At 47.5% G+C, this 27,313-nt stretch overlaps 1 protein-coding gene across 1 annotated transcript; it reads right to left on the bottom strand.

Annotated features, from left to right (window-relative positions):
* Window positions 1-1,073: 1,073 nt before the first annotated feature.
* On the bottom strand, window positions 1,074-26,668 carry LOC116487534 (very low-density lipoprotein receptor-like). The gene is made up of 5 exons (XM_032184532.1): window positions 26,559-26,668; window positions 26,245-26,397; window positions 9,874-10,093; window positions 7,506-8,777; window positions 1,074-1,121 (listed from the first exon to the last, which is right to left on the bottom strand). The coding sequence occupies exons 1-5, from the start codon at window positions 26,666-26,668 to the stop codon at window positions 1,074-1,076; spliced, it is 1,803 nt and encodes a 600-aa protein (XP_032040423.1).
* Window positions 26,669-27,313: the final 645 nt, after the last annotated feature.

Here is a 27,313-nt window from a genome sequence, read left to right as displayed (position 1 = left end):
CCAGCTGCTGCACCGCCTCAGCCCAGTTCTTGCACTGCCAAAGTCCAGCTCTTACCCCACCCCTTACAGAGCCCCAGGCCTCTGCACTGGTTGAAGCTTTCTGTTTACACAGCAGGGAGAGGCTTTCTTCTTTCTTGGAAGTCAGGCCATTAGATGATACAGCACCTGAAAGTGAAATTTGGCAGCTGCTGGTTGTGCTGGGGCTGAGCCAGGCTGCTGGGGCATCTGCATCCCAAGCCCCAGCCAGGGGGGTATGGTGGTTTTACTTTGCTGGGCAGCTGAACTCCACCACAATGTGCTCTCACTCCCCCTCCTTTGAAGAAGATGTGGAAAAAAACAAAAAAGAAAACAAAAACAAAACCAAAAAAACTCATGGACTGAGATAGTGAATTTAATTTAATCTAATGTAATCTAATTTTATTCAATTTAATTTAGTCTAATTTAATTAATGGGGAAAGGAAGAGGAAAAAGAAAAGAAGGAAAAAACAAAACAAGCAGAAAAATAAACACAAGCGAAGGCTGCACGGAAGCACAGGGAGACAGAAAAGAAATTCCTGTGTACTTCCCATCAATGAATGACGTTCAGCTAAATCGCAGGATGCAGGGCCTCAATGCATATAGCGGTTGTTTGGGAGGACAGAAGTGTTCATAATGAGAGGCCCCCTCTCCTTCCCCTCTTCTCCCTTTTTTATTTTACCTTTTTTATTTCCTATTTTATTCTCCTCCCTTTTTTTTATTACTGTGTGACATCATACGGTATGGAATATAAGGAACATGGATTTGGTAATCGACATGCCAAGGGGAATAGGGCCGAGTTGGCAAAAGGAGAGGAATGGTATTGTGTGAAGGTATGCTTTGCTCGTTGTAATGTCATTGTAATGCTCAACAACACACCCACAGCTTGGGATGACCCTAGCCCAGGTGAAGACCCTTCCCCTGAGCACGCCAAGGTCAGTGAAGAAGGAGGGAGAGAGGTCTGGAATGTTGGTGTCACTTTTTGCGTCTACTGAATTAAACTGGGAGACTAAAAGGGTCACCTGGCAATTGTTACATGTACCTGAAGCAGGAACGGATTAATTAGGGGGAGATTGAATAGTCAAATTAGGATTGCAGTTGAAGACCTGTGAAAAAAGAATAACAGTCTCAATGAATTTATTTACAGAGAATGATGAAAAAGAAATAAATCCCAATGGACGGGTATGTGTTAGAACTAAACAGTTAGGTTGGTCCAATGTGAAACAGGGATTGCTGTGAAAGTAGCAAGGCAGAACTCTAACCTTTGATAGTACATATTGCTTGTTCAGCACTATAGCACCAGGCTGCAAGTCATCTGGATTGAAAAAATACTGCCATCAGCACAGCACGCCCTGGGCACGTGGCTGTGCGTTATCGCAGTAGCCTATCAAGGATTGCCAAGTGCTCTGTGAGGCCAGGGCCACCAATTGTATGCTGCCCTGACTTTGGGATTATGCACAGAATCATAGAATCATAGAATATCCTGAGTTGGAAGGGACCCGTAAGGATCATCAAGTCCAACTCCTGGCACCACAGAGGTCTACCCAAAATTTTAGACCATGGGACTAAGCGCACAGTCCAAGTGCTTCTTAAATTCCAACAGGCTTGGTGCAGTGACTACGTCCCTGGGGAGCCTGTTCCAGTGTGCGACCACCCTCTCAGTAAGGAACCTCTTCCTGATGTTTAGCCTAAACCTCCCCTGCCTCAGCTTGACAAAATTCCCACAGGTGCTATCACTGGTGATTAAGGAGAACAGATTGGCGCCTGCTCCTCCGCTCCCCCTAGTGAGGAAGCTGTTCTACGATGAGGTCCCCCCTCAGCCTCCTCTTTCGAGGCTGAACAGGCCAAGTGCCCTCAGCCATTCCTCATACATCTGCCCCTCTAGGCCCTTCACCGTCTTCATCGCCCTCCCCTGGACACTCTCCAACAGTTTAATGTCCTTCTTGTACTGTGGTGCCCAGAACTGCACCCAGTACTCGAGGTGAGGCCGCACCAGCGCAGAATAGAGCAGGACAATCACTTCCCTTGACCAACTAGCGATGCCGTGCCTGATGCACCCCAGAGTACGGTTGGCCCTCCTGGCTGCCAGGGCACACTGCTGGCTCATATTCAACTTGCTGTCAACCACAACCCCCAGACCCCTCTCTGTGGGTGTCGTGGTTTAACCCGGCCGGCAGCTAAACACCACGCAGCCGTTCACTCACCCTCCACCCTCCCTCTCTGGGACGGGGGAGAGAAATGGAAAGTGAAGCCTGTGAGTTGAGATAAAGACAGTTTAATAAGACAGGAAAATAAAAATAACAATAACAATAACAACAACAATAATAATAATAATAATAATAATAATACAATGATGATAATAGTACTACTACTAATAATATGTACAAACAAGTGATGCACAATGCAATTGCTCACCACCCGCTGACCGATGCCCAGCCTAACCCCGAGCAGTCCGGCCCCCTCCCCCCGGCTAGCCACCCCTAGATATTGTTTAGCATGACGTCAGATGGTATGGAATACCCCTTTGGCTAGTTTGGGTCACCTGTCCTGGGTCTGTCCCCTCCCAGCTCTTACTGCACCCCCAGCCTGCCTGTTGGCAGCACAGAGCAAAAGGCTGAGATGTCCTTGGCTTGGTATAAGCACTGCTCTGCAACAATTAAAACATCGGGGTGTTACCAGCAGTCTTCTCATCCTAAGCCAAAACACAGCATTCCACCAGCTACTAGGAAGAAAATTAATTCTGTTCTAACTGAAACCAGGACATCTATCCACCCCTTATTCCATACCATTTATGTCATGCTCAGGTTACACTTTTTTCCATACATTCTAATTAGTCACCTATAGTAGTCATGGTAGTGATAACATACGGTATTATATAGTAATTAACATGGTACAATTCAGTTCATGGGCTATTCTCACCCAGTATTAAATCTCCTTGAGGTACACACCGGACCTCTCCATTCTTTTCCATCACCCACCAAGTGTATCTGGGTCCCTGAGCGAAAACAATTCCACAAATAGGTTTGCCTTTTCCTGAGGCAGGAGTAGCCCAGACTGTTTTACCCAGCATATTTTTTACATGCACTACAGGAACTTTATCCCCATCTACAGTACGTAACAGGTTTGATTGGGCAGGTCCAGCTCGGTTGGCAGATCCCCTAGTATTGACTAACCAGGTGGCCTTTGCCAAATGCGTATCCCAATTTTTGAATGTCCCAGCGCCCATTGCTTTCAATGTAGTCTTTAACAGTCCATTATATTGTTCAACTTTCCCGGAGGCTGGTGCATGATAGGGGATGTGATACACCCACTCAATACCATGTTCTTTGGCCCAAGTGTCTATAAGGTTGTTTCGGAAATGAGTTCCATTGTCTGACTCTATTCTTTCTGGGGTACCATGTCGCCATAGGACTTGCTTTTCAAGGCCCAGGATAGTGTTCCGGGCGGTGGCATGAGGCACAGGATATGTTTCCAGCCATCCGGTGGTTGCTTCAACCATTGTAAGTACGTGGCGCTTGCCATTGCGAGTTTGAGGGAGTGTGATGTAATCAATCTTCCAGGCCTCTCCATATTTATATTTCAGCCATCGTCCTCCATACCAAAAAGGCTTTGACCGTTTGGCTTGCTTGATTGCAGCACATGTTTCACAGTCATGAATAACCTGTGCTATAGCGTCCATGGTCAGGTCCACCCCTCGATCACGAGCCCATCTATATGTTGCATCTCTACCTTGATGGCCTGAGGTGTCATGGGCCCATCGGGCTATAAATAATTCACCTTTATGCTGCCAATCCAGGTCCACCTGAGCTACTTCAATCTTAGCAGCCTGATCCACCTGCTGGTTGTTTTGATGTTCTTCAGTAGCCCGATTCTTGGGCACACGAGCATCTACGTGACGTACTTTCACAGCCAGGTTCTTTACCCGAGCAGCAATATCTTGCCACAATGCAGCAGCCCAGATGGGTTTGCCCCTATGCTGCCAGTTGTTTTGCTTCCATTGCTGTAACCATCCCCACAGGGCATTTGCTACCATCCATGAATCGGTGTAGAGATAGAGAACTGGCCATTTTTCTCGTTCAGCAATGTCTAAAGCCAGCTGAATGGCCTTCACTTCTGCAAACTGACTCGATTCACCTTCTTCCTCAGCAGCTTCTGCAACTCGTCGTGTAGGACTCCATACAGCAGCCTTCCATCTCCGATGCTTCCCCACAATACGACAGGACCCATCAGTGAACAGGGCATATTTCTTTTCATTCTCTGGTAACTGGTTGTACACTGGGGCTTCTTCAGCACGACCCACCTCCTCCTCTGATGATATCCCAAAGTATTTGCCTTCTGGCCAGTCCATAATCACTTCCAATATTCCTGGGCGACTGGGGTTTCCTATTCGAGCCCGCTGAGTAATCAGTGCAACCCACTTGCTCCATGTAGCATCAGTTGCATGATGCGTAGAGGGGACCCTTCCCTTGAACATCCAGCCTAGTACCGGCAATCGGGGCGCTAGGAGGAGCTGCGCTTCAGTACCGACCACCTCCGAAGCAGATCGAACTCCTTCATATGCTGCCAATATCTCCTTTTCGGTTGGAGTATAGCGGGCCTCAGACCCTCTGTATCCCCGGCTCCAAAACCCCAGGGGCCGACCTGGAGTTTCCCCAGGTTCTTTCTGCCAGAGGCTCCAGGTGGGGCCGTTCTCCCCGGCTGCAGTGTAGAGCACATTCTTTACATCTGGTCCTGTTCAAACTGGCCCAAGGGCTACTGCATGGACTATTTCCTGCTTGATTTGTTCAAAGGCTTGTCGTTGTTCAGGGCCCCATTCAAACTCATTCTTCTTACGGGTTACTTGGTAGAGCGGGCTTACAATCAGACTGTAATTTGGGATGTGCATTCTCCAAAACCCCACAATACCTTGGAAAGTCTGTGTTTCTTTTTTGTTAGTTGGTGGAGACATAGCTGTTATTTTGTTGATCACATCCATTGGGATTTGACGACTTCCATCTTGCCATTTTATTCCTAAAAACTGGATCTCTCATGCAGGTCCTTTGACTTTATTTTGTTTTATGGCAAAACCGGCTTTCAGAAGGATTTGGACTATTTTCTTCCCTTTCTCGAAAACTTCCTCTGCTGTGTCACCCCACACAATAATGTCATCGATGTACTGCAGGTGTTCAGGAGCTTCCCCCTGCTCTAGCGCAGACTGGATCAGTCCATGGCAAATGGTAGGGCTGTGTTTCCACCCCTGGGGCAGCCGATTCCAAGTATATTGGACTCCCCTCCAAGTGAAAGCAAACTGTGGCCTGCACTCTGCTGCTAGAGGGATGGAGAAAAATGCATTAGCGATATCAATTGTGGCGTACCACTTGGCTGCCTTCAATTCAAGTTCGTACTGAAGTTCCAGCATGTCCGGCACTGCAGCACTCAGTGGTGGCGTCACTTCGTTCAGGCCACGATAGTCCACTGTTAGTCTCCACTAGCCATTAGACTTTCACACTGGCCATATGGGACTATTGAAAGGTGAATGAGTCTTGCTGATCACTCCTTGGCCCTCCAATTGACGAATTAGCTTATGGATGGGAATCAGGGAGTCTCGGTTAGTGCAATATTGCCGCCAGTGCACAGTTGTGGTAGCGATTGGCACTTGCTGTTCTTTGACCCTCAGCAACCCCACAACAGAGGGGTCCTCTGAGAGACCAGGCAAGGTAGATAATTGTTTAATGCCCTCTGTCTCTAAGGCAGCTATACCAAAAGCCTACCGGAACCCTTTTGGGTCCTTGCAATATCCTCTTCTAAGATAGTCTATGCCAAGGATACATGGAGCATCCGGGCCAGTCACAATACGGTGCTTTTCCCACTCATTCCCAGTCAGACTCACTTCAGCCTCCAATACAGTCAACTGCTAAGATCCCCCTGTCACTCCACAAATACAGATGGGCTCTGGTCCTTTATAGCTCGATGGCATTATAGTACATTGTGCACCCGTGTCTACTAAAGCCTTATACTTCTGTGCGTCTGATGTGCCAGGCCATCGAATCTACACAGTCCAATAAACTCGATTATCCCTTTCCTCCCCCTGGCTGGAGGCAGGGACTCCCTAATCCTGGTCGGAATCTTCTTCGTTTCTGTGTTTGAAGGACTGTCTGCTGGAAGTTGGAGCAGCAAACTTTTCAGAGAACCCCTTTTTCCTGATTGTTTTCTTTTGCAACTCACATACCCGTGCCTCTAGGGTCGCGGTAGATTTTCCATCCCATTTTCTCATGTCCTCTCCATGGTCTCGTAAGTAAAACCACAGGGTGGCACAGGGTGAGTACCCACCATATCGTCTTCCTTGTGTGGATGAACTGTTGCAGGAAGCACGGTCGAAAGCACGACAGACACACCGTAGAGTCAGATCATGCTCCATTTTATTGCCCGAATAGCCTAACTTTTATAGAGAACTTAACAGGGGTGGACAGTGTTTCACACAAGATTATTGGTCAAAAGCACTCAGACAAACAGCTACAAGAAAACAACCCCACCTGCAAGAAAACAACCCCCTTGTGATTAGCAGTCACATAGACCTTGTCCTTGAGGCCAGCTACTGGTAACAATATTTTCCTGAATTCCTCAATTGGGCGATGTGGGAACACTGTCATGGGAACTTCTCATAGTTGCCCTGGTAGCTTGGTTTGCTCAGCTACAGCAAGCCATGGGATTTTTGCTGTTTCAAGAAATCCCTCAACAATTCCCCCTTCTTCTTTTGAGCAAACCAAGCCTGACACAGCAGTTTTACAAGTAACTCTTTAGCTATACTTACAACACACAACGATGATTACCACCACCATAAACCAAATCCTTAATCCCCTTGTGATTAAACCCAGCAACCATCTACACTTTGTTTCAAACAAGTCAGTGAACCATTGATTGAAAGGATTGATACCATATTGAATCTTTCTCATGTGCTCTTTCAGGAAAGTAATGGATTTGTGAATTGACACATTATGATCAAAAAGGTTTAAACAGTACATTCCCTTAAAGTCCTCACACCCATTCCTTTGAGCCAAAAGCAAGATGTCAATAGCAGCTTGATCCTGTAAAAGCAGATGTTGCAGACTATTTTGATCTGGTAACATCTCCTCAAGTATCTCTGTCGTGGCATAGGCTTGCCTCTCGGCCCAGCATACCAATTTTTCTAAGTTGTTACATGCGGCCGCAGATGCCACTCCAGGCACTGAAATTGCTAATGCCGCTCTAGCTGCAACCCCACACAATTCAACATTATCATTGCAATCCAATGCAAGCAATGTCCATTTATGTCTGGTGATCTCACGCAACTGTAACAAGCTAGGAGCAAATATAATGAGTTTATCTATGTAACATGGACATCTGATAGCATTTGCAGGGATACCTTGCCAGGCCCCATCCCCACAAATCAGAAGCACATCAGGAGGTAAGGCCAAAGCTGTACAATTGTTCCAAACACTGTAGTTGTTACCCCTTGTCTCCATGCTACAAACCCCTAAACCCTGCTTAGCAGCGTCATTGCAATCACAGGTGTTATTTGTGTCTTTGTACCAGTATGACCTTTTCCAGGTTCCTGTAGCAGGAATCATCTGATATCCACGGCTACGTTCACTTTTGTAGCCACCTTTCAGGTTGATACACATTTGACTACAGATACCAAGGTTTTGACATTCATCAATGTCTCCACAGTTTCTCTTGTCTATAAACTCAAACCCAGCTGGACAGTCACATTCATTTATGATGCATTCCTTCAGGGGCTCATCACCCCAGTCCTTGCAGTCTCTCTGCTGGTTACACACTTTATTGATATCTATGCATTCTCCACTTCTGCACTTGAATTTGCCAGGTCCAGAACACTGAATAACATTGTTACAGTTTGCTTCATCAGTGCCATACAGACAGTCTCTCACACCACTGCACTGCCTACTCCCATGGACACAGTTCCCGTCTTCACATCTGAAATGGTCTGGCCTGCAGGTCCGAGAAGGGCAGTTAATTTCATCACTTCCATCCTTGCAATCAGGATCTCCATCACATCGCCGCTTCTTGTGGATACATTCACCTGAGCCGCACTGCACCTCACTCGTAGCACACTTCACTGGAGGTGCAGGCTGGCGGCCACACTGCTCCAAAGATTCATCCGAGTGGTTGGAGCAGTCAGCATCATCATCACACACCCAGCTGATAGGGATGCAGGTAGAACTCTTGCACTGAAACTCATGAACACCACAGGTAGGAGGTGCACACTCCAACTCATCGCTACCATCACTGCAGTCATCTTGAACATTGCAGACAAAGCTTTTGGAAATACATTGCCCACTACTGCATGTGAATTCTGCTGCACTACAAGTCACAATGCCACAACTCTCTTCATCTTCTCCACTGTCGCAGTCCTTTTCACCATCACATTTCCAGGACACTGGGATACACTGGGTTGACTGAGGACCACACCTGATTTCATTTACCCGGCATGTTCTCGTATGACACAGCTCAGCACTCTCATCAGACCCATTTTCACAGTCCGGATCCCCATCACACTGCCATCTATTTGGCACACACTGACCACTGTTGCACACAAAGTCAGATTCAGCACACGTCTTCTTCACACAAGCACTCTCATCACTGCCATCTGAGCAGTCTTCACATTTTGCTCTAGCACCGTCGGCAGCAGTGCACAGGCAGGTGAGGGCAAGCAGCAGGCAGAGTGCCCCGCAGCGCGGCAGCGCCCGCTGCTGCCCCGCACCTGTGTCACTTATACTACTCCTATTACCCGTACTGTTAGTGTCAGTGGCATCCTCCTGGTACCGTTTCTGTCTTTGTTGCCCCTTACTCTCCCCCTTTTCTTTTTGCCACTGACCATTCACCACAAATGGATGAGACACATGATTACTAGTTAGGAAAGAGAGTGTAACGTCTGCTATACGGCTGCAGGCAGTGCCGGCTGCAACCTTAGAAGCTGTTTGTGAAACAGCCTGCCGGTGGCCATTTGGCAGGGTAATCTGCGTCTCTGCCCTCCTGCCCCGCAATAGAGCTAATTCGTCATTAATAGTCTGTAGAATGTGGCAACCCCACGGAATGTTATCCAGAAACATAGTTATAACACCGATCTGGGGACGAATAGTCTTTTTTCAATTGCAAGGTAAACCTCTTAGAAAAGGAATGCTAGAGAGAAGCAGCACAGCCGCTGCTGCCTCCATGGTTACGTCAGACAGGCTGCAGGGTCCTGATGTCCGTCCCTCTGCTCTGTGCCGACTCGCCACACGGTGAGAGTCGACTACCGTTGTCCACTGACGCCTCTGGTCTCCCGTAGCAACTCGATCTCGGATGGCCCGTATCGCACCGCGATTCCGCGTCTCTCCGCGATTCCGCGTCTCACCGCAATTCCCTTTTCCGCGTCTCTCCGCGATTCCGCGTCTCACCGCGATTCCGCGTCTCTCCGCGATTCCTTTTTCCGCGTCTCTCCGCGATTCCACGTCCCGCCGCAACTCCGTTTCCCGCGGCCCTCCGCAAATTCCACGTCCCGCCGCAACTCTAATTCCCGCGGCCCTCCGCAAATTCCACGTCCCGCCGCAACTCTAATTCCCGCGGCCCTCCGCAAATTCCACGTCCCGCCGCAACTCCGTTTCCCGCGGCCCTCCGCAAATTCCACGTCCCGCCGCAACTCTAATTCCCGCGGCCCTCCGCAAATTCCACGTCCCGCCGCAACTCCGTTTCCCGCGGCCCTCCGCAAATTCCACGTCCCGCCGCAACTCTAATTCCCGCGGCCCTCCGCAATTCCACGTCCCGCCGCAAAACCCCGTTCCCTGCGGTTTTCCGCGTGTCTCAGCGGGAATACCACGCCTCACCGTGAGTCCTGTGTACCGTGTTTCTGGGCCGGTGTCCGGTCCGCTCAAGCGCCGGTCGGATGGGCGCTCCGAAGTCCCGACGGCGTGGCGAGGTCGCGGCGCCGCTGGTCCCGGCGCCGCTGGTCTCCTGGTCTACCTGCGTTCGGATGTGCCGGCGCCGCTGGTGTCCCGCTGCGCTGCGATGTTTGTCCCGGCGAAGCTGCGATGTTCCGTTCGGGTCCTGTTCAGGTCTCAGCCTGTTCGGGCGCCATATGTTGCAGGAAGCACGGTCGAAAGCACGACAGACACACCGTAGAGTCAGATCATGCTCCATTTTATTGCCCGAATAGCCTAACTTTTATAGAGAACTTAACAGGGGTGGACAGTGTTTCACACAAGATTATTGGTCAAAAGCACTCAGACAAACAGCTACAAGAAAACAACCCCACCTGCAAGAAAACAACCCCCTTGTGATTAGCAGTCACATAGACCTTGTCCTTGAGGCCAGCTACTGGTAACAATATTTTCCTGAATTCCTCAATTGGGCGATGTGGGAACACTGTCATGGGAACTTCTCATAGTTGCCCTGGTAGCTTGGTTTGCTCAGCTACAGCAAGCCATGGGATTTTTGCTGTTTCAAGAAATCCCTCAACAATGAACGACTACCCCTGATAGCTGAGACACTGCTTTGTACAGGTGCGGAGGAGAATAATCTCTCTTCAAGTTGGTGAACCTTTTCAGAAAGTTTCTCCACAGTGTTCTCTTTTGGTCGGTGGACACTTGTTGGTTCAGGTGGGGGGGAAGATAGATTCTCTTTAAGTTGGTGGAACTCTTCAGAAAGTTTCTCCACAGCTGAGACGCAGGCCTGTAAGGAAGAGGAGAGACTTTCTTCATACTGCCAGAGTTGTTTAGCCACTTCATCCACTGTGGGTTCCTCATCCTCTTTCCAGGCCATTATTGCCAATGAGCTGGCATATGATGATGGTGCACTCCGTACAAACTTCCGCCACATGGGTCGTGTACACCTGACTTCATCTGAATCTTTGGATGTTTGTCTGAGGTCTGGATCCTCATAAATCACTTCCCGTACGGCCAATTCTCTCAGGTACTGGATTCCCTTCTCCATAGTGGTCCACTTGCCTGGTAGACATAAAAGTTCTTCCTTGAAGGGATACCTTTCCCTCACAGCTGAGAAGAGACGCCTCCAGAGGCTGTGAGATTGTGCTCCATCTGCAATTGCTTTGTCAATGCCTGCGTCTCTAGCAAGGGATCCCAGTCGCTTGGCTTCCCTGCCGTCTAATTCCACACAATTGGCTCCAGTGTCCCAGCGTCGGAGCAGCCAGGTGACAAGCTGCTCACCTATACAGCGACCAAAATCTTTTCGCACATCTTGTAACTCACGCTCGTTTAGGCTTCGGGTAGTTACTGTTGATTTTTCGGCATCCTCATCTTCCTCCTCCTGAATCCTTGATGGCCCAGCGTCGTCGTCGTCCTCTCCATCGTCTCTATACCTAGATTTGGCAGAAGACTCTCTGCGTTCTAAACGACCTGAATCTCTATACCATTTTTTCACCTTCTCTACAGGGCCAGCTTGCACTGCTACTGCTCGTTTCTCTGACCTTGTTACAGGGTCTGCCACAGAGGTTGGAATACCCTCTGCAGGGTCAACTTGCACTGCTACAGCTTGTTTCTCTGACACAGTCACAGGAGCTGGAGCGGCTGCAGGAACCGGAGCTGGAGCAGCTGCAGGAACTGGGACTGCAGCGGCTGCAGGAGCTGGGACTGGAGCGGCTGCAGGAGCTGGGACTGGAGCGGCTGCAGGAACCGGAACTGGAGCGGCTGCAGGAGCTGGGACTGGAGCAGCTTCAGGAACTGGAACTGGAGCAGCTTCAGGAACTGGAACTGGAGTGGCTGCAGGAGCTGGGATTGGAGCATCTGCAGAAGCTGGGACTGGAGCAGCTGCAGAGTCCACCGTAGGGGTCACAGTGGCCGTTGGATCTGTCACGGGACTTGGAGTGGCCACAGGGTCTGTCACTAAGTTGATAGCAGTATCCATGGCAGCTCGATAGGCATGAGCCAGGCCCCAGCATGTTACAATGATTTGTGTTACTTTGGAACTTCCAGAATCGTGACTCCTTTTTTTCAAGCATTCTGCCAGTTTTTGAGGATTTTGCAGTTGTTCAGGGGTGAATTTCCAAAACACTGGGGATGCCAACTGCTCTAGATGCCTGCCCATATCTTCCCATACTCCCTGCCACCCACAACTATACTGCCTCCGGGCAGATCTCCGGATGAGCTTCCTAAGTAGTTGTTTAACTTTAAGCAGAATCTGAAGCGCATTCGGGAGGCAGGAAAACAAGACTATGCTGGTCTGAGTATCCCAAGGATATTCAATATCTTGGAGAGCTATTGTAATAAGCTCGGAGGATAAGAGGGTGGTGAAGGAGGAAGGGAGAGTGATCAAGGAGGATACAGGGGTGGTGAAGGAGAAAGGGAGAGTGATCAAGAAAAAATATCTTCCCCTTTCCCCTCCACAGATTGACTCCCTAATGAAAAAAGGCAACAGATATAATTGCTAATAGTTTCCAAAATACAGTTTCCAAAGTATAGAGTCGAAGATGTTACTGAGTACAAATACCAGGTTAGAGTCATGGCCAGATATTTCATCATCTCATAAGCCACTGATACAACACACAGTACCATAATGGTCTGAAACCAGGGCCTGGAGAGGATAAACAACATGACAGAGAGCACATACGGAAAATAACGTGCTATAATACTCAATTTGGAAAACAGACACAGCAGAGCTGAGATTAAAGAAATCAGCATTATGACAAGTGACTATTAAGCAGGTCTAATACTTATACCAATTTTAGTTTAACACACTCTGGTCAGATCTGCCGTTATCTCAACCTTTTGAACCCCATGTTGGGCGCCAAAAAGACTGTCGTGGTTTAACCCGGCCGGCAGCTAAACACCACGCAGCCGTTCGCTCACCCTCCCCCCTCCCTCTCTGGGACGGGGCAGAGAAATGGAAAGTGAAGCCCGTGAGTTGAGATAAAGACAATTTAATAAGACAGGAAAATAATAATAACAATAATAATAATAATAATAATACAATGATGATAATAGTACTACTACTAATAATATGTACAAACAAGTGATGCACAATGCAATTGCTCACCACCCGCTGACCGATGCCCAGCCTAACCCCGAGCAGTCTGGCCCCCTCCCCCCGGCTAGCCACCCCTAGATATTGTTTAGCATGACGTCAGATGGTATGGAATACCCCTTTGGCTAGTCTGGGTCACCTGTCCTGGGTCTGTCTCCTCCCAGCTCTTACTGCACCCCCAGCCTGCCTGTTGGCAGCACAGAGCAAAAGGCTGAGATGTCCTTGGCTTGGTATAAGCACTGCTCTGCAACAATTAAAACATCGGGGCGTTATCAGCACTCTTCTCATCCTAAGCCAAAACACAGCATTCCACCAGCTACTAGGAAGAAAATTAATTCTGTTCTAACTGAAACCAGGACAGTGGGGCTGCTCTCCAGCGTTTCATCCCCCAGTCTGTACGTATAGCCAGGGTTGCCCCGTCCCAGGAGCAGGACCTGGCACTTGCGCTTCTTAAACTTCATGTGGCTGGTGATCACCCAGCTCTCCATTCTGTCCAGGTCTCTCTGCAAGGCCTTTCCACCCTCAACAAAGTCCACAACTCCTCCAAGCTTGGTGTCGCCAGCAAATTTGCTCCAAACACCTTCTACTCCTACATCCAAATGTGTCAAAAGCTTTGCTGAAGTCCAAGAAGACCACATCAGGTCGTTTACCTTGGTTGTGCAGGGGCACAACCTATAAACAGAGCAAGTTTCTCTGTGTCGGGAGGGGGGGGGGGGGGCGGGGCAGGAACATCAACTGAGGTTAATGTGTGGTGGTTTTACCGTGTTGGGCAGCTAAACCCCACAACCGCTCTCTCACTCCCCCTCCTTTAGATGAGGAGGGGGAGAAGTAAAGCAAAGAACAACTCAAGGGTTGAGATAAGGATAATTTAATTAAAGGGAAATAATTATAATAATTAAATAAAGACTACCATGAACTAAACAATTTAACTAAGGGGAAAAAAAAGGGAAAGGGGAAAAGGGAGGGGAAAAGGAAAAATAAAAAGAAGGGAGGAAAAAAAAAAACAAACAAAATAAATGAAAGCTATATGGAAGTGCAGAGGAAAGAAATTACTCTACTTCCCACAAATGAGCGATGATTGACCATGTCCTTGAAGCAAGGCCTCAACGCACGCAGCCGGTGTTCGAGAGGAGGACCGACGTCTTCTCAACGAGAGCCCACCCCTCCCCTCTTCTTCCTGTTTCCACCTTTTATTGCTGAGTGTGACATCACATGGTATGGAATATCCCTTTGATTGGTTTAGGTCAGCTGCCCTAGTGATGTTTCTCTCCTCACTTTTTGCCCACCCCCTAGGAGGGTTAGAGAAAGGCCCAATGCTGTGCCACTGCTGCTCAGCAGTAGACACAACACTGGGGTGATAACACTGCTGTTCTAGCTACAAGTGCAGAGTACGGCACTGTATGGGCTGCTGCCGGGAAAGTTAACATTCCAGCCAGACCCAGTACAACCTCCACCCCTTATTCCATAACATTTGTGTCACACTCAGATCCCCATACTTCAGCATACTAGCGTTCTTATCATTATTCCTTGTCCTTTAACAGGACAAGGATTTAACAGGACAGGATTAATAGGCAGGTGTATCTTTTCATTCCATAGGTCTTTCTTGGAAAATGTTCATAAGAACTGTTGATGATTAGGTCTTCATCTGCCAAAGTGGCCACTCAAGGCAGGCAGAGTCGGATGTCTGGACACGAGCACCAGCTTAGCTCAAGTCCTTGTTGCACTGCCCGGCTCCTTGTAACGTTGACCTGTCGTTGATCCTACAGCATCTTCCTACAACATATAACTTAGATTACAGATTAGTTTTCTCTCAATGTCAAATCTCCTTGAGGCACACACTTGATATCCCCATTATTTTGCATAACCCACCAGGTATACCCTGGTCCTTGGGCGAAGACAATCCCACGAGTGGGTTTGCCTTTTCCCGAGGCAGGAGCAACCCACACTGCCTTCCCCATCCACCTTCCTACATGCACTACGGGAACTTTAGCTCCTTTCACAGTGTGTAGGGGTTTTGTTTCGGCAGGACCAGCATGGCTGTCAGACCCCCTATTGTTAACTAGCCAAGTGGCTTCTGGTAGATTTGTGTCCCATTGTTTCCACGTCCCAGCACCTAATGCTCATAACATAGTCTTTAACAGTCCATTGTACCTCTCAACCTTCCCAGAGGCTTGTGGGTGATAAGGGATGTGGTACACCCACTCAATACCATGTCTCTTTGCCCAGGAGGTAACAAGATTGTTTCGGAAATGACTCCCATTGTCAGACTCAATTCTCTCTGGTGTACCATGACGCCACAATACTTGTCTTTCCAGGCCCAAGATAGTGTTTCGGGCCATGGCATGGTTTACAGGGTATGTTTCCAGCCACCCAGTAGTTGCTTCTACCATGGTGAGTATATACCGTTTGCCTTGGCGGGTTTTTGGAAGTGGTCCGATATAGTCAATTTGCCAGGCCTCACCATATTGAAACCCTAGCCATCTCCCCCTGTTCCAGGGAGATTTTACCTTCATGGCTTTCTTGATTTCAGCACAGGTCTCACACTCCTGGGTAACCTGTGTGATGGCCTCAATGGTCAAGTCCACCCCTCGATCACGAGCCCATCTATAAGTGGCATCCCTCCCTAGATGTCCTGATGTTTCATGGGCCCATCGAGCTACAAACAGCTCACCCTTATGTTCCCAGTTTAGGTCCACCTGAGCCACTTCAATTTTCGAAGCTTGATCTACTTCTTCGTTGTTCTGTTGTTCTACAGTAGCGCGACTCTTGGGCATGCGGGCATCTACATGACGTACTTTAACATCCAGGTTTTCTATCCGGCAGCAATATCTTGCCACAGGGTAGCAGCCCAGATAGGTTTACCTCTGCGCTGCCAGTTGCTCTCTTTCCATTGCTGCAGCCACCCCCACAGAGCATTTGCCACCATCCATGAGTCAGTATAAAGATACAATACTGGCCAATTTTCTCTTTCGGTGATATCTAGGGCTAGTTGTATGGCTTTTACTTCTGCATACTGACTCGACTCACCTTCCCCTTCCATGGCCTCCACAACTCGTCGTATGGGATTCCACACAGCAGCTTTCCATTTCCGATGGCTCCCTATCACATGGCAGGATCCGTCAGTAAACAACGCATACTGCTTTCTGTCTTCTGGCAACTCATTGTATGGTGGTGCCTCTTCAGCATGGGTTACCTCTTCTGTTGGCACTCCGAAATCTCTGCCTTCCGGCCAGTCCATAATCTCTTCCAGGATTCCTGGGCGATTGGGTTTTCCCATTCGAGCCCGCTGTGTAATTAACGCTTTCCACTTACTCCATGTAGCATCAGTTGCATGGTGTGTAGTGGGAATTTTCTCTTTGAACATCCAATGTAACACAGGTAGCCGCGGTGCCAAGAGGAGCTGTGCCTCTGTACCCACAACTTCTGAAGCAGCTCGAACACCCCCATACACTGTGAGTGTTTCTTTTTCAGTTGGGGTGTAATTGGCTTCTGATCCTCGATAGCCCCAACTCCAGAAGCCCAGAGGTCGACCTCGAGTTTCTTCTGGGGTTTTCTGCCAAAGGCTCCAGGTGAGGCCATGCTCCCCAGCTGCAGTGTACAGTATACTTTGCACAGCATATTTTGCACAGCTGGTCCAGTACGGACAGGCCCAAGGGCTACTGCATGAGCTATTTCTTGTTTGATTTGTTCAAATGCCTGCTGTTGCTCAGGGCCCCACTCAAAATAGTTTCTCTTTCGAGTCACTCGATATAGAGGACTCACAAGCTGACTATAGCCTGGCACATGCATTCTCCAGAATCCCACGAGGCCTAGGAAAGCTTGCGTTTCTTTTTTGCTAGTTGGCAGAGACATTGCTGTTATTTTGTTGATCACATCCATTGGAATATGACGACGTCCATCCTGCCATTTTACCCCCAAGAACTGGATTTCCTGTGCAGGCCCCTTGACCTTGCTCTGTTTAATGGCAAAACCAGCTTTCAGGAGAATTTGGATTATTTTCTTCCCTTTCTCAAAAACCTCTTCTGCTGTGTTGCCCCACACGAGGATGTCGTCAATATAATGAAGGTGCTCAGGAGCTCCCCCTTGCTCCAGTGCAGACTGGATCAGTCCATGGCAAATGGTAGGGCTGTGTTTCCACCCCGGGGCAGCCGATTCCAGGTGTATTGGATGCCCCTCCAAGTGAAAGCAAACTGCGGCCTGCATGCTGCTGCCAAAGGGATGGAGAAAAATGCATTAGCAATATCAATTGTGGCGTACCACTTGGCTGCCTTTGACTCTAGTTCGTACTGAAGTTCTAGCATGTCCGGCACTGCAGCACTCAGTGGTGGCGTGACTTCATTCAGGCCTCGATAGTCCACTGTTAGCCTCCACTCGCCATTAGACTTTCATACTGGCCATATAGGACTATTAAAGGGTGAGCGAGTCTTGCTGATTACTCCCTGACTCTCCAGTCGGTGAACCAACTCATGGATGGGAATAAGGGAGTCTTGGTTGGTGCGATATTGCAGTCGGTGCACCATTGTAGTAGCAATTGGTACCTGTTGTTCTTCAACCTTCAGCAATCCTACAACAGAAGGGTCTTCTGAAAGGCCAGGCAGGGTAGACAGCTGCCTAATCTTCTCTGTGCTCAAAGCAGCTATGCCAAAAGCCCACCGGTATCCTTTTGGATCCTTGAAGTACCCTCTTTTGAGATAGTCTATGCCAAGGATACACGGAGCCTCTGGGCCAGTCACAATGGAATGCTTTTGCCACTCGTTCCCAGTTAGACTCACTTCAGCTTCCAGTACAGATAGTTGTTGGGATCCCCCTGTCACTCCAGAGATACAGGTGAGTTCTGTCCCTTGGTAGCCTGATGGCATTAAGGTACATTGTGCGCCAGTGTCCACTAAAGCTTTGTATTCTTGTGGTTCTGATGTGCCAGGCCATCGGATCCACACAGTCCAATAAATCCGGTTATCCCTCTCCTCTACCTGGCCAGAGGCAGGGCCCCTTTAGTCCTGGCTGGAGCGTCTGCCACTTAATTCTTGCAAATGAGAGGTAGAGGTCCCTTCATCAGGGTCAAGAATAACATCAGCTCTTCTACTGCCTCTGGGGTACTGCCCAATAGAAACTGGAGCAGCATTTCTCTTAGGAGCCCCTCTTTTTGCTGCTGTATTTCCTTTCAGTTCACGTACCCGAGCAGCTAGGGTTGAAGTAGGTACACCATCCCATTTCCTCATATCTTCCCCATGGTCACACAGATAAAACCACAAGGTGCCACATGGTGTACGTCTTGGGTACTCTCTCTCTTGAGCAGGCGAATGCTGATTCTTAGTGGCTGAAGTATCACTCTGTCTAAATGAGGGGGAATATACTTGTTCCACGAGCTTGTCAAGTCCTTTAGACAGTTTCTCCACAGCTGAGACACAGGACTGTAGCGGAGCAGAGAGATTGTCTTCATATTGTTGAAGCTGGCAGGACACCTCATACATTGTTGGTCCCATTCCCTCGTCCCAGCGAATTGCTGCTAGGGTACTGGCATGTGCTGATGGTGCACTCCGCACAAATTTATGCCACATGGATGTTGTGCACTGGACTTCATCGGGGTCTTGAGGTGTCTGGGCATTGTCCAAATCACTATAAATCATCTCCCGCACGGCTAATTCCCGCAGATGCTGGAGACCTTTATCCATAGTGGTCCACTTGCCTATGTGATATACAATATCTTCCTTATGGGGATATCTTTCTCTCATAGCTGCCAGGAGTCGTCTCCAGAGGCTGAGGGCCTGTGCTCCTCTCCCGATTACTTTGTCGATTACCCTTTCTCTAGAGAGGGATCCCAGCTGCTTGGCTTCATTGCCTTCTAATTGTAGGCTATTGGCCCCAGCATCCCAGCATCAGAGCAGCCAAGTGAGGATGTGTTCACCTGGGCGTCGACCATAATCCTTTCGTATTTCTCGCATCTCACTCAGGGATAAGGATCGAGTGATTTCTGATTCCTTTATGATTTCCGTCTCGTCTTCCTGCTGTTTTTGTGATGGCTCTGCTTTAGAGGTGCCTGCCAATTCCCCTTCTCCCTCCTTCTTAGGAGAGCCTTCTTCCCTTACTAAACGAGCTGACCTCCGTTTCCATTGTTTTGACTTGACTATGGGGGCGACTGATACCATAGTTGGTTGGTCCTCTGGGTCAGCCACAGTGTGTGTTACTTGGTCATCAGATTCAGAGACTTCCTCCCGCTCTTCAAGTTGCTGGATGATGTTAAACAGTGTTTGATAGGAATAAACCAGGACCCAGCACAATGCTGCAAGCTGTTGTTCTCCAGCATTATCAGGGTCAGGACATACAACTCTCAAACATTCTACCAAGTTTTTAGGATTTAGCACTTGCTCAGGGGTGAAGTTCAAAGCTATTGGAGGAGACACTCGTGACAGGTATCTGCTAACATCATCCCACACACCGTGCCACTCACCACAAGACTGTTTCGGGACAGGTTCCCAAATAAGTTTTCTAAACAATCGACTAATCTTAGAGAGAAAATGAAACCTGTTATTCAGAATTAGAAATAGCAGTACATGGGTTACAGATGGATCTTCAAAATACTCCCAAACTGTTGTAATTAGCCCACTGTGAAAGAAGGGAAAGGTACCATTCCTGATATTATTAATAAACTGGTGTCCAGATGAGAAAAGGAAGGCAGTGTAGTTCTGAATATTCTCTGAAAGATAGTTTCCATGGGACCCAAATGATAACAGCGCAGAGCCTGAATTCCAGATTAAAACCAAGGTCAGTGCTTGGCAGCACAGCGAATTAAAAACAGTGAGCACAGATTGTAGCACTTTGTCGGATCGGATATATAGGAGAAAGGAGAATATGACACGGATTGCATGACATATGAACAAAGCTATTATTATTAACAGGGCAATGAACATGGTTACTAGCAAGCAAGTGTGTTAGTTGTATGCGTTTAATCAATTCTATTGTTATCTCAACCCTTCGAGCCCCACGTTGGGCGCCAAAAAGGACTGTGGTGGTTTTACCATGCTGAGCAGCTAAACCCCGCAACCACTCTCTCACTCCCCCTCCTTTAGATGAGGAGGGGGAGAAGTAAAGCAAAGAACAACTCACGGGCTGAGATAAGGATAATTTAATTAAAGGGAAATAATTATAATAATTAAATAAAGACTACCATGAACTAAACAATTTAACTAAGGGGAAAAAAAAGGGAAAGGGGAAAAAGGGAGGAAAACAAACAAACAAAATAAATGAAAGCTATATGGAAGTGCAGAGGAAAGAAATTACACTCTACTTCCCACAAATGAGCGATGATTGACCATGTCCTTGAAGCAAGGCCTCAACGCACGCAGCCGGTGTTCGAGAGGAGGACCGACGTCTTCTCAACGAGAGCCCACCCCTCCCCTCTTCTTCCTGTTTCCACCTTTTATTGCTGAGTGTGACATCACATGGTATGGAATATCCCTTTGATTGGTTTAGGTCAGCTGCCCTAGTGATGTTTCTCTCCTCACTTTTTGCCCACCCCCTAGGAGGGTTAGAGAAAGGCCCAATGCTGTGCCACTGCTGCTCAGCAGTAGAAACAACACTGGGGTGATAACACTGCTGTTCCAACTACAAGTGCAGAGTACAGCACTGTATGGGCTGCTGCCGGGAAAGTTAACATTCCAGCCAGACCCAGTACAAATAAATCTTACTATCTTCTTATGCTGAGTCTGTTTTGCCCGTTACAATAATTATTGCGTGACTTTCTTGTCCTTATCTCAACCCTTGAGCCCTTTTCACATATTTTCTCCCCGTTCCTCTTTGAGGAGGGGGAGTGAGAGAGCAGCTGTGGTGGAGCTCGGCTGCCCACTCGAGCGGAACCACGACAGTTAGTCATCTGTTAAATAAAGTACAGCCTTGCACTACAGTCAAGCAGATTCGTAGATTGCTGCATAGTGCATAGCCTGAAAGCTGGGATAGTGATTTCTGGTCTGACAGTGATGATGGTGTTGAAGAGATTTCTGATTCTGAACCTCAACTGATTTCCTTGAGGCCTTTGGTTAAGACTGAGACTGCTGTTGATGATAATGATGAAATCCATACTACTGTGCGAATGATTCCGTGGTCACCGGCAGAGTTGGTTAAAATACAAGAGAAGTTCTCAAGGCGGTCAGGGGAATCGGAAGTTGAGTATGTGTGTCGAGTTTCTCTTAAAGGAGGAGGTCGAATGATGTTGAGTGAGGAAGAGGTAGGAGGCTTTTGGAGACCTGGAGTATTTTTAACCACCACACCAGGAGCTGACCTGACTGTAGCAGTACAGAAAGCAGCCTGCATTCAGGCGATATATGAAAGATGAATTAACGAAATCCCCGATGTTAGCTCCTATTGACCCAGTTCAATTAACCCCTCTCATCTGTCGACTCACTGATTGTCTTAAGATGTTTGTAGCAAACACCCAAGATCGCATACAAGCTGCTCGTAGGGATGATGATAGTGGCTGTAGGCGAAATCTGAACTCCCCCATTCCCGCCTGTAGTGAATTTGTCCGAATGGGCTGGATAAGTTCAGCCAGTATTAAATCCCAAGACCACTCTCGGCGAGTCCACCAAATCCACACTCAAAATCCCAGATACCCCAAATTCAAAGAGAGGTTCAAACCTAATAGGGAACGGAGTGAGTTGTGGTGTCAGCAAAAAAACTCCTATGCCCGGGGAGGGCAGTGATCCACCCTACTCGCCGGGTATTAGCAATTCAATGGCTCTCTATGAACACTCTGACCCTATCATTGCCATTCCTGTTGAACCCCCAAAAATATTGGCAAATTTTCTTATTGATACCAGGACCCAAATGTCAGTAATTACACATGAGACGGCACAAACCCTGAGCATAACACCTGGTCAACACAGGGTTAAATTCACAGGAATCAATGGTGTGGAAAAACAATGCCCCACTGCGAAAATTTCACTCTGGTTGCCAGAGGAACAAAAATTAACCAGGGTAGAAGTATTAGTTGGTGTTGCATACACTAATATTTTAGGATTTGACATACTGCATGGTCGTATGTGGAAACTCCCTGATGGAACTGTGTGGAGTTTCGCGGCACATCAAAAGGATTCAGGCACTGTGAGACTGAGCCTGTTACAAACATCCATATCCTTATTCCCCGCTAAAATCATTAATGTTCGGCAATATCTGTTGTCAGCAGCAGCACTTATGGGGATTGACGGGGTGGTAACAGAATTGGAAGAAAGAGGCATTATTGAAAGGACTTATTCACCTTACAATTCACTGGTGTGGCCAGTAAAGAAACCAACCAGGCAATGGCATTTTACAGTGGATTATCTAACAGTAGTAAAAGTGCTAACTACTCCCAAATATCTCTATGCATGGGAAAACAAAGATTGCTATTTCACCCTCTTTCTAACCCTGCCAGTTGAATACAACCGAGCATATTCTACTTTCTTTTGTGTTCACAGGAACCCTGAGCGAACTGTATATGGACAGCTGGAGGATGACGAATCAACAGTTTGGATTAATAATGCTATGCTTTACCCTGACCTTGATGCAATTACAGGCCTTAAAGGAAACTTAGCTACTGTGTTTGTGCATGGAGCTGAGGTGTTTCACCGTGGCATCTAACCATGTATTGTCACAGTATAGCACAGTCACTGGAACATCTCAAAACAGAAAGGACCTAAATCTCTCTACTTTAGTTCTACGTGGAAACAAAATATTTTCAAAAGATGAATGGAGTTGGAACGATTCTCTAAGAATGGCTGAACTTGAAGCCACGTCTGGCCAGACAATACAAATTGGTTGCCGAATAACTAATGGATCCACTTATAATCGGCCGACTGAAATACCAAAATAACTGAACCAAATTTTGATTGCTGGTAATTTCACCAAACTTATAATTGTGTACTGTCTTTGGGGTTACAGAGGCACAGAATTACTATTTGAATTCATGGTTAATACAGAAACATCATCGAGTACAAAGGGTAAGAAGCCTCTGCCTCCGCAGATACTTGAAAACGAACCAACTCAGCCTCCCATTAGTTTAACTCCTTCCATCTTCAACACAGCTCCTTACATAATTAAAAATGTGGGGCAACAACAAATTCTCTTTAACCTTAGTTGGTCCCTAAAAAGGGTAGAGCTAGCGCTGCACATTAAAATTTCTGAAATCAACTCAAAATGTATGTGGTGGTTTTACCGTGCTGGGCAGCTAAACCCCACAACCGCTCTCTCACTCCCCCTCCTTTAGATGAGGAGGGGGAGAAGTAAAGCAAAGAACAACTCACGGGCTGAGATAAGGATAATTTAATTAAAGGGAAATAATTATAATAATTAAATAAAGACTACCATGAACTAAACAATTTAACTAAGGGGAAAAAAAAGGGAAAGGGGAAAAAGGAGGGGAAAAGGAAAAATAAAAAAAAAAAAGGAGGAAAACAAACAAACAAAAAAAAATGAAAGCTATATGAAAGTGCAGAGGAAAGAAATTACTCTCTACTTCCACAAATGAGCAATGATTGACCACGTCCTTGAAGCAAGGCCTCAACGCACGCAGCCGGTGTTCGAGAGGAGGACCGACGTCTTCTCAACGAGAGCCCACCCCTCCCCTCTTCTTCCTGTTTCCACCTTTTATTGCTGAGTGTGACATCACATGGTATGGAATATCCCTTTGATTGGTTTAGGTCAGCTGCCCTAGTGATGTTTCTCTCCTCACTTTTTGCCCACCCCCTAGGAGGGTTAGAGAAAGGCCCAATGCTGTGCCACTGCTGCTCAGCAGTAGAAACAACACTGGGGTGATAACACTGCCGTTCTAGCTACAAGTGCAGAGTACAGCACTGTATGGGCTGCTGCCGGGAAAGTTAACATTCCAGCCAGACCCAGTACAATGTACCACCTTTTTGAGAACTGTCTACAGCGGCTGGTTAGCATGGTTACATGGACGTTCTCTGAAACAATCTCAGCGCATGCCATGGGATGCAACTGGGTTATTGGGAAAAGGATTAGGTATATTAAATAGCATTGATGCTGAGGTCCTAATGAACAGAATAACTGCTACTACAGATGACCTAAGGAAACTGGAACCACCAATAAAATCATCCTTATTGGCTTTAGGAGCAAATCAATGGCTTCTATCAGACGTTTTGCCCCATTGGGAACAAATTGTGGAAAATTATCATCAATTAATTGTAAATGCCCTTGGAAAAACCCAAGGCAATACCTCCCTTGCCTTGAGCTGCATCCAAGCTCAGTTATGGATAAAATCTGTAGCAGCAGCTATTAGTAGAGAGGGAGAAGGAAAAACTTTGCCCACTGAAATTCGAAAATTGATTTGGGATAATGCTTCAGAATTTGAAAAAGAGTTTCAAGCATGGTGGCAATTAGTCAACTTTACCCATTATGCCTTTATACTTACCATAAGTAATGCCACCGTATACAATGTATATCCGATCATTGCATTAGGACTCAATCGTAATGGAACCATGCTCCTTAGGATAAAGCATAAAGTATGGGCCCATCAAAAGGGAGGAAAGTGGCAAACAATTGATGTAAATGCATGTGCTGTGCGTGAGCAAAAAGGTTTCATCTGTGCCCAAGACATTTGTCTTGACACTGAGCAAAATATTTGCCACTTTGAGATACATCCTAATGAAAGCCTTGAAACTGTACTTGTATATATTGGGAAAGGTTGTGTTTGCATGAGAACTCATTGGAATTCTATAGTCATAGATAATACAATGGTAAATACCAGTAATCACTCTAATGTTTGTGTTTGCAATTTTACCAAAATTCTAGGATGTGATTTTAAATACTCAGCTCCTGCCACTTCTTATCAACTTATTGCATCTAATTATCACAGAATTTCTCAGAATTTCTAGGTTGGAAGAGACCTCAAGATCATCGAGTCCAACTTCTGACCTAACACTAGCAGTCCCCACTAAACCATATCCCTAAGCTCTACGTCTAAACATCTTTTGAAGACTTCCAGGGATGGTGACTCCACCACTTCTCTAGGCAGCCTGTTCCAATGTCTAACAACCCTTTCGGTAAAGAAGTTCTTCCTAAGATCCAACCTAAAATTCTGCTTCTTATATTCTGCTTCATGAACTGCTGCCTACTCCTATTGGAATGAACCTCACCTTGGTGAAGAAATTGCTGGTACATGAGGACCTGAAGCGGCTGATGACACAAATTCGAGAAAATGGACAAAAGACAAGAAATACATCAAGTGATGGAAAGAGTAAAGAGAGATGAGAGACACCGTTGGTGGGACATTTTGTTTGGATGGTCACCAGCTGTCACAGGAATCTTCAACAAGATGTTTCACCTGGTTATTGTTCTGCTAATACTCACTGTATTATGTTTTATGTGAGCTCCAGATGGCTCCAAAGGAACCCGCTGCTGTCCAGAGCCAATCCAGTGAGCAATGCTGTGAGAACAGATTGAGGAAAGGGGGAAAAGCAGGAAAGGGGGAAATTTGAGGAAAGGGGCAGAGGGGGACCGTGAAGCAGCAGCGGGGACAAAACATCAGGGACTGACTGCAGCCCCCATTCCCGTGTCCCCTGCACCACTTGGGAGGAGAAGACAGAAGAGGGTGGGTGGGAGGAAGGTGTCCATAGTTTCCTTTTAGTTTCTCAGCGCTGCAGTCTGCTAGGTCAATAAATTGTATTTACCTCCTTGTGCTGAGATTGTTTTGCCCGTGACAATAATTATTGGCTGATCTCCCTGTCCTTATCTCAGCCCTCGAGCCCTTTCCATCATATTTTTGCCCCTTTTTTCTTTGAAGAGAGGGAGAGAGAGAGCGACTGTGGTGGAGCTCAGCAGCCCTGCGGGGTAGAACCATCACACTTTGCTCCCTAGGTATAGTGTAAAGCAGGTTTTGCATAGCTGGCCTCGCACAGACAGCCCCAAGAGCTGCTGCACGAGCAGTTTCCTCTTTAGTCCATTCAAAAAAGCTTGTTGATGCTCAGGGCTGCACTCATCACAGTCCCTCTTGCGAGTCTCTTAATATAGAGTCACAAACTGACTGAGCATGCATTCTCCAGAATCCCACAAGGCCTAGGAAAGCTTGTGTTTCTCTCTTGTTAGTTGGTGGGGACATAGCTGTTATCTAATTGATCACATCCACCCTGCCATTTTACTCACAAGAACTGGATCTCGTGTGTGAGTCCTTTGACCTTGCTTTGCTTTATAGCAGAACCAGCTTACAGAAGAATTTGGTTTATTTTCTTCCCTTTCTCAAACACTTACTCTGCTGTGTTACCCCACACAGTGGTGGCATTGAGGTATTGCAGGTGCCCAGGAGCTTCCCCCTGTTCCAGTGCAGCCTGGATCAGTCCCAGGCAAACAGTGGGGCTGCGTTTCCACCCCTGGGGCAATCGATTCCAGGTGGACTGGACGCCCCTGCAAGGGAAAGCAAACAGGGGCCTGCATGCCATTAGTCCACTGTCTTCATAATTCTGGAGTTAGCCGGACACTAAACACTGTTGGTCCCATCCCATCAATCCAGTTCATCACTGCCAGCATGCTGGCACACAACAGTGGTGCTCTGTATAAACTTCCACCATGTGGAACAAATTTCATCTGGATCTTTGGGTACCTGGTCATCGTTCAGATCACCATAAACCGTCTCGAGCACAGCTGATTCCCTCAGGTACTGGAGACCTTTCTCCATGGTGGTCGACTTGCCTGGCTGATGTACAGTACCTTCCTTGAGGGGATGGATACCTTTACTTCACACCTGACGTGGGACATCCCCAGATGCTGAGGACTTGTGCCCTTTCCCAATCACTTTGCAAGGACCCTTTTCCTAGAGAGGGATTGCAGCTACTTGGCTTCCTTGCCTCTTGATTCCTAGCTACCAGCCCCAGTATCCCAGCATCAGAGCAGCCAGGTGAGAATGTGCTCACATAAGTGACAGTTGAAATCCTTTTGCTACCTTGCACCTCTCTCAGGGATAGGGTTCATGTGGATTCTGACTCTGCTATGATTTCTGTCTCTTCTCCCTCCCATTTCTGTGATGGCTCTGCTTTAAAGCTGCCTGCTTCTTCCACTTCCCCTTGCCTTCCTTGGAGGAGTGCCTGGGGATGTGGTTACCCCAGCAGCCTGACTCAGCCCCAGCACAGCCAGCAACTGTCAAGTTTCACTTTCTGGCACTGCCTGAAAGATAACAGTCTGACTTCCAGGAAAGCAAAAAATATCTCCCTGCCGTGCAACCAATAAACTGTGGCTCTGTAAAGAGTGGGGTCAGGGGTGGGCTGAGGCTGTGCAGGGGCTTCGCTGAGATGGTGCAGGAGCTGGGCTGAGATGCTACTGGAGC

The sequence above is a fragment of the Aythya fuligula genome, chromosome 3, assembly GCF_009819795.1.
Source record: "Aythya fuligula isolate bAytFul2 chromosome 3, bAytFul2.pri, whole genome shotgun sequence".
Taxonomy (NCBI): Eukaryota; Metazoa; Chordata; class Aves; order Anseriformes; family Anatidae; genus Aythya; species Aythya fuligula.
This window is presented reverse-complemented; position numbering and strand designations above follow the sequence as displayed.

Bases quoted from the DNA above. Each gene is read 5' to 3' on its own strand.
- LOC116487534 (XM_032184532.1), bottom strand. From the start codon at position 26,668: ATGGAGAAAGGTCTCCAGTACCTGAGGGAATCAGCTGTGCTCGAGACG. The intron at 8,778-9,873 runs GTACACAGGACT...AGTACGGGTAAT, and splicing joins GACACCGGCCCAGAAACACG to AGGAGTAGTATAAGTGACAC. The intron at 1,122-7,505 runs GTTTGTAGCATG...CTTTTTTCACAG, and splicing joins CTGCTAAGCAGGGTTTAGGG to GTCTTCAACTGCAATCCTAA.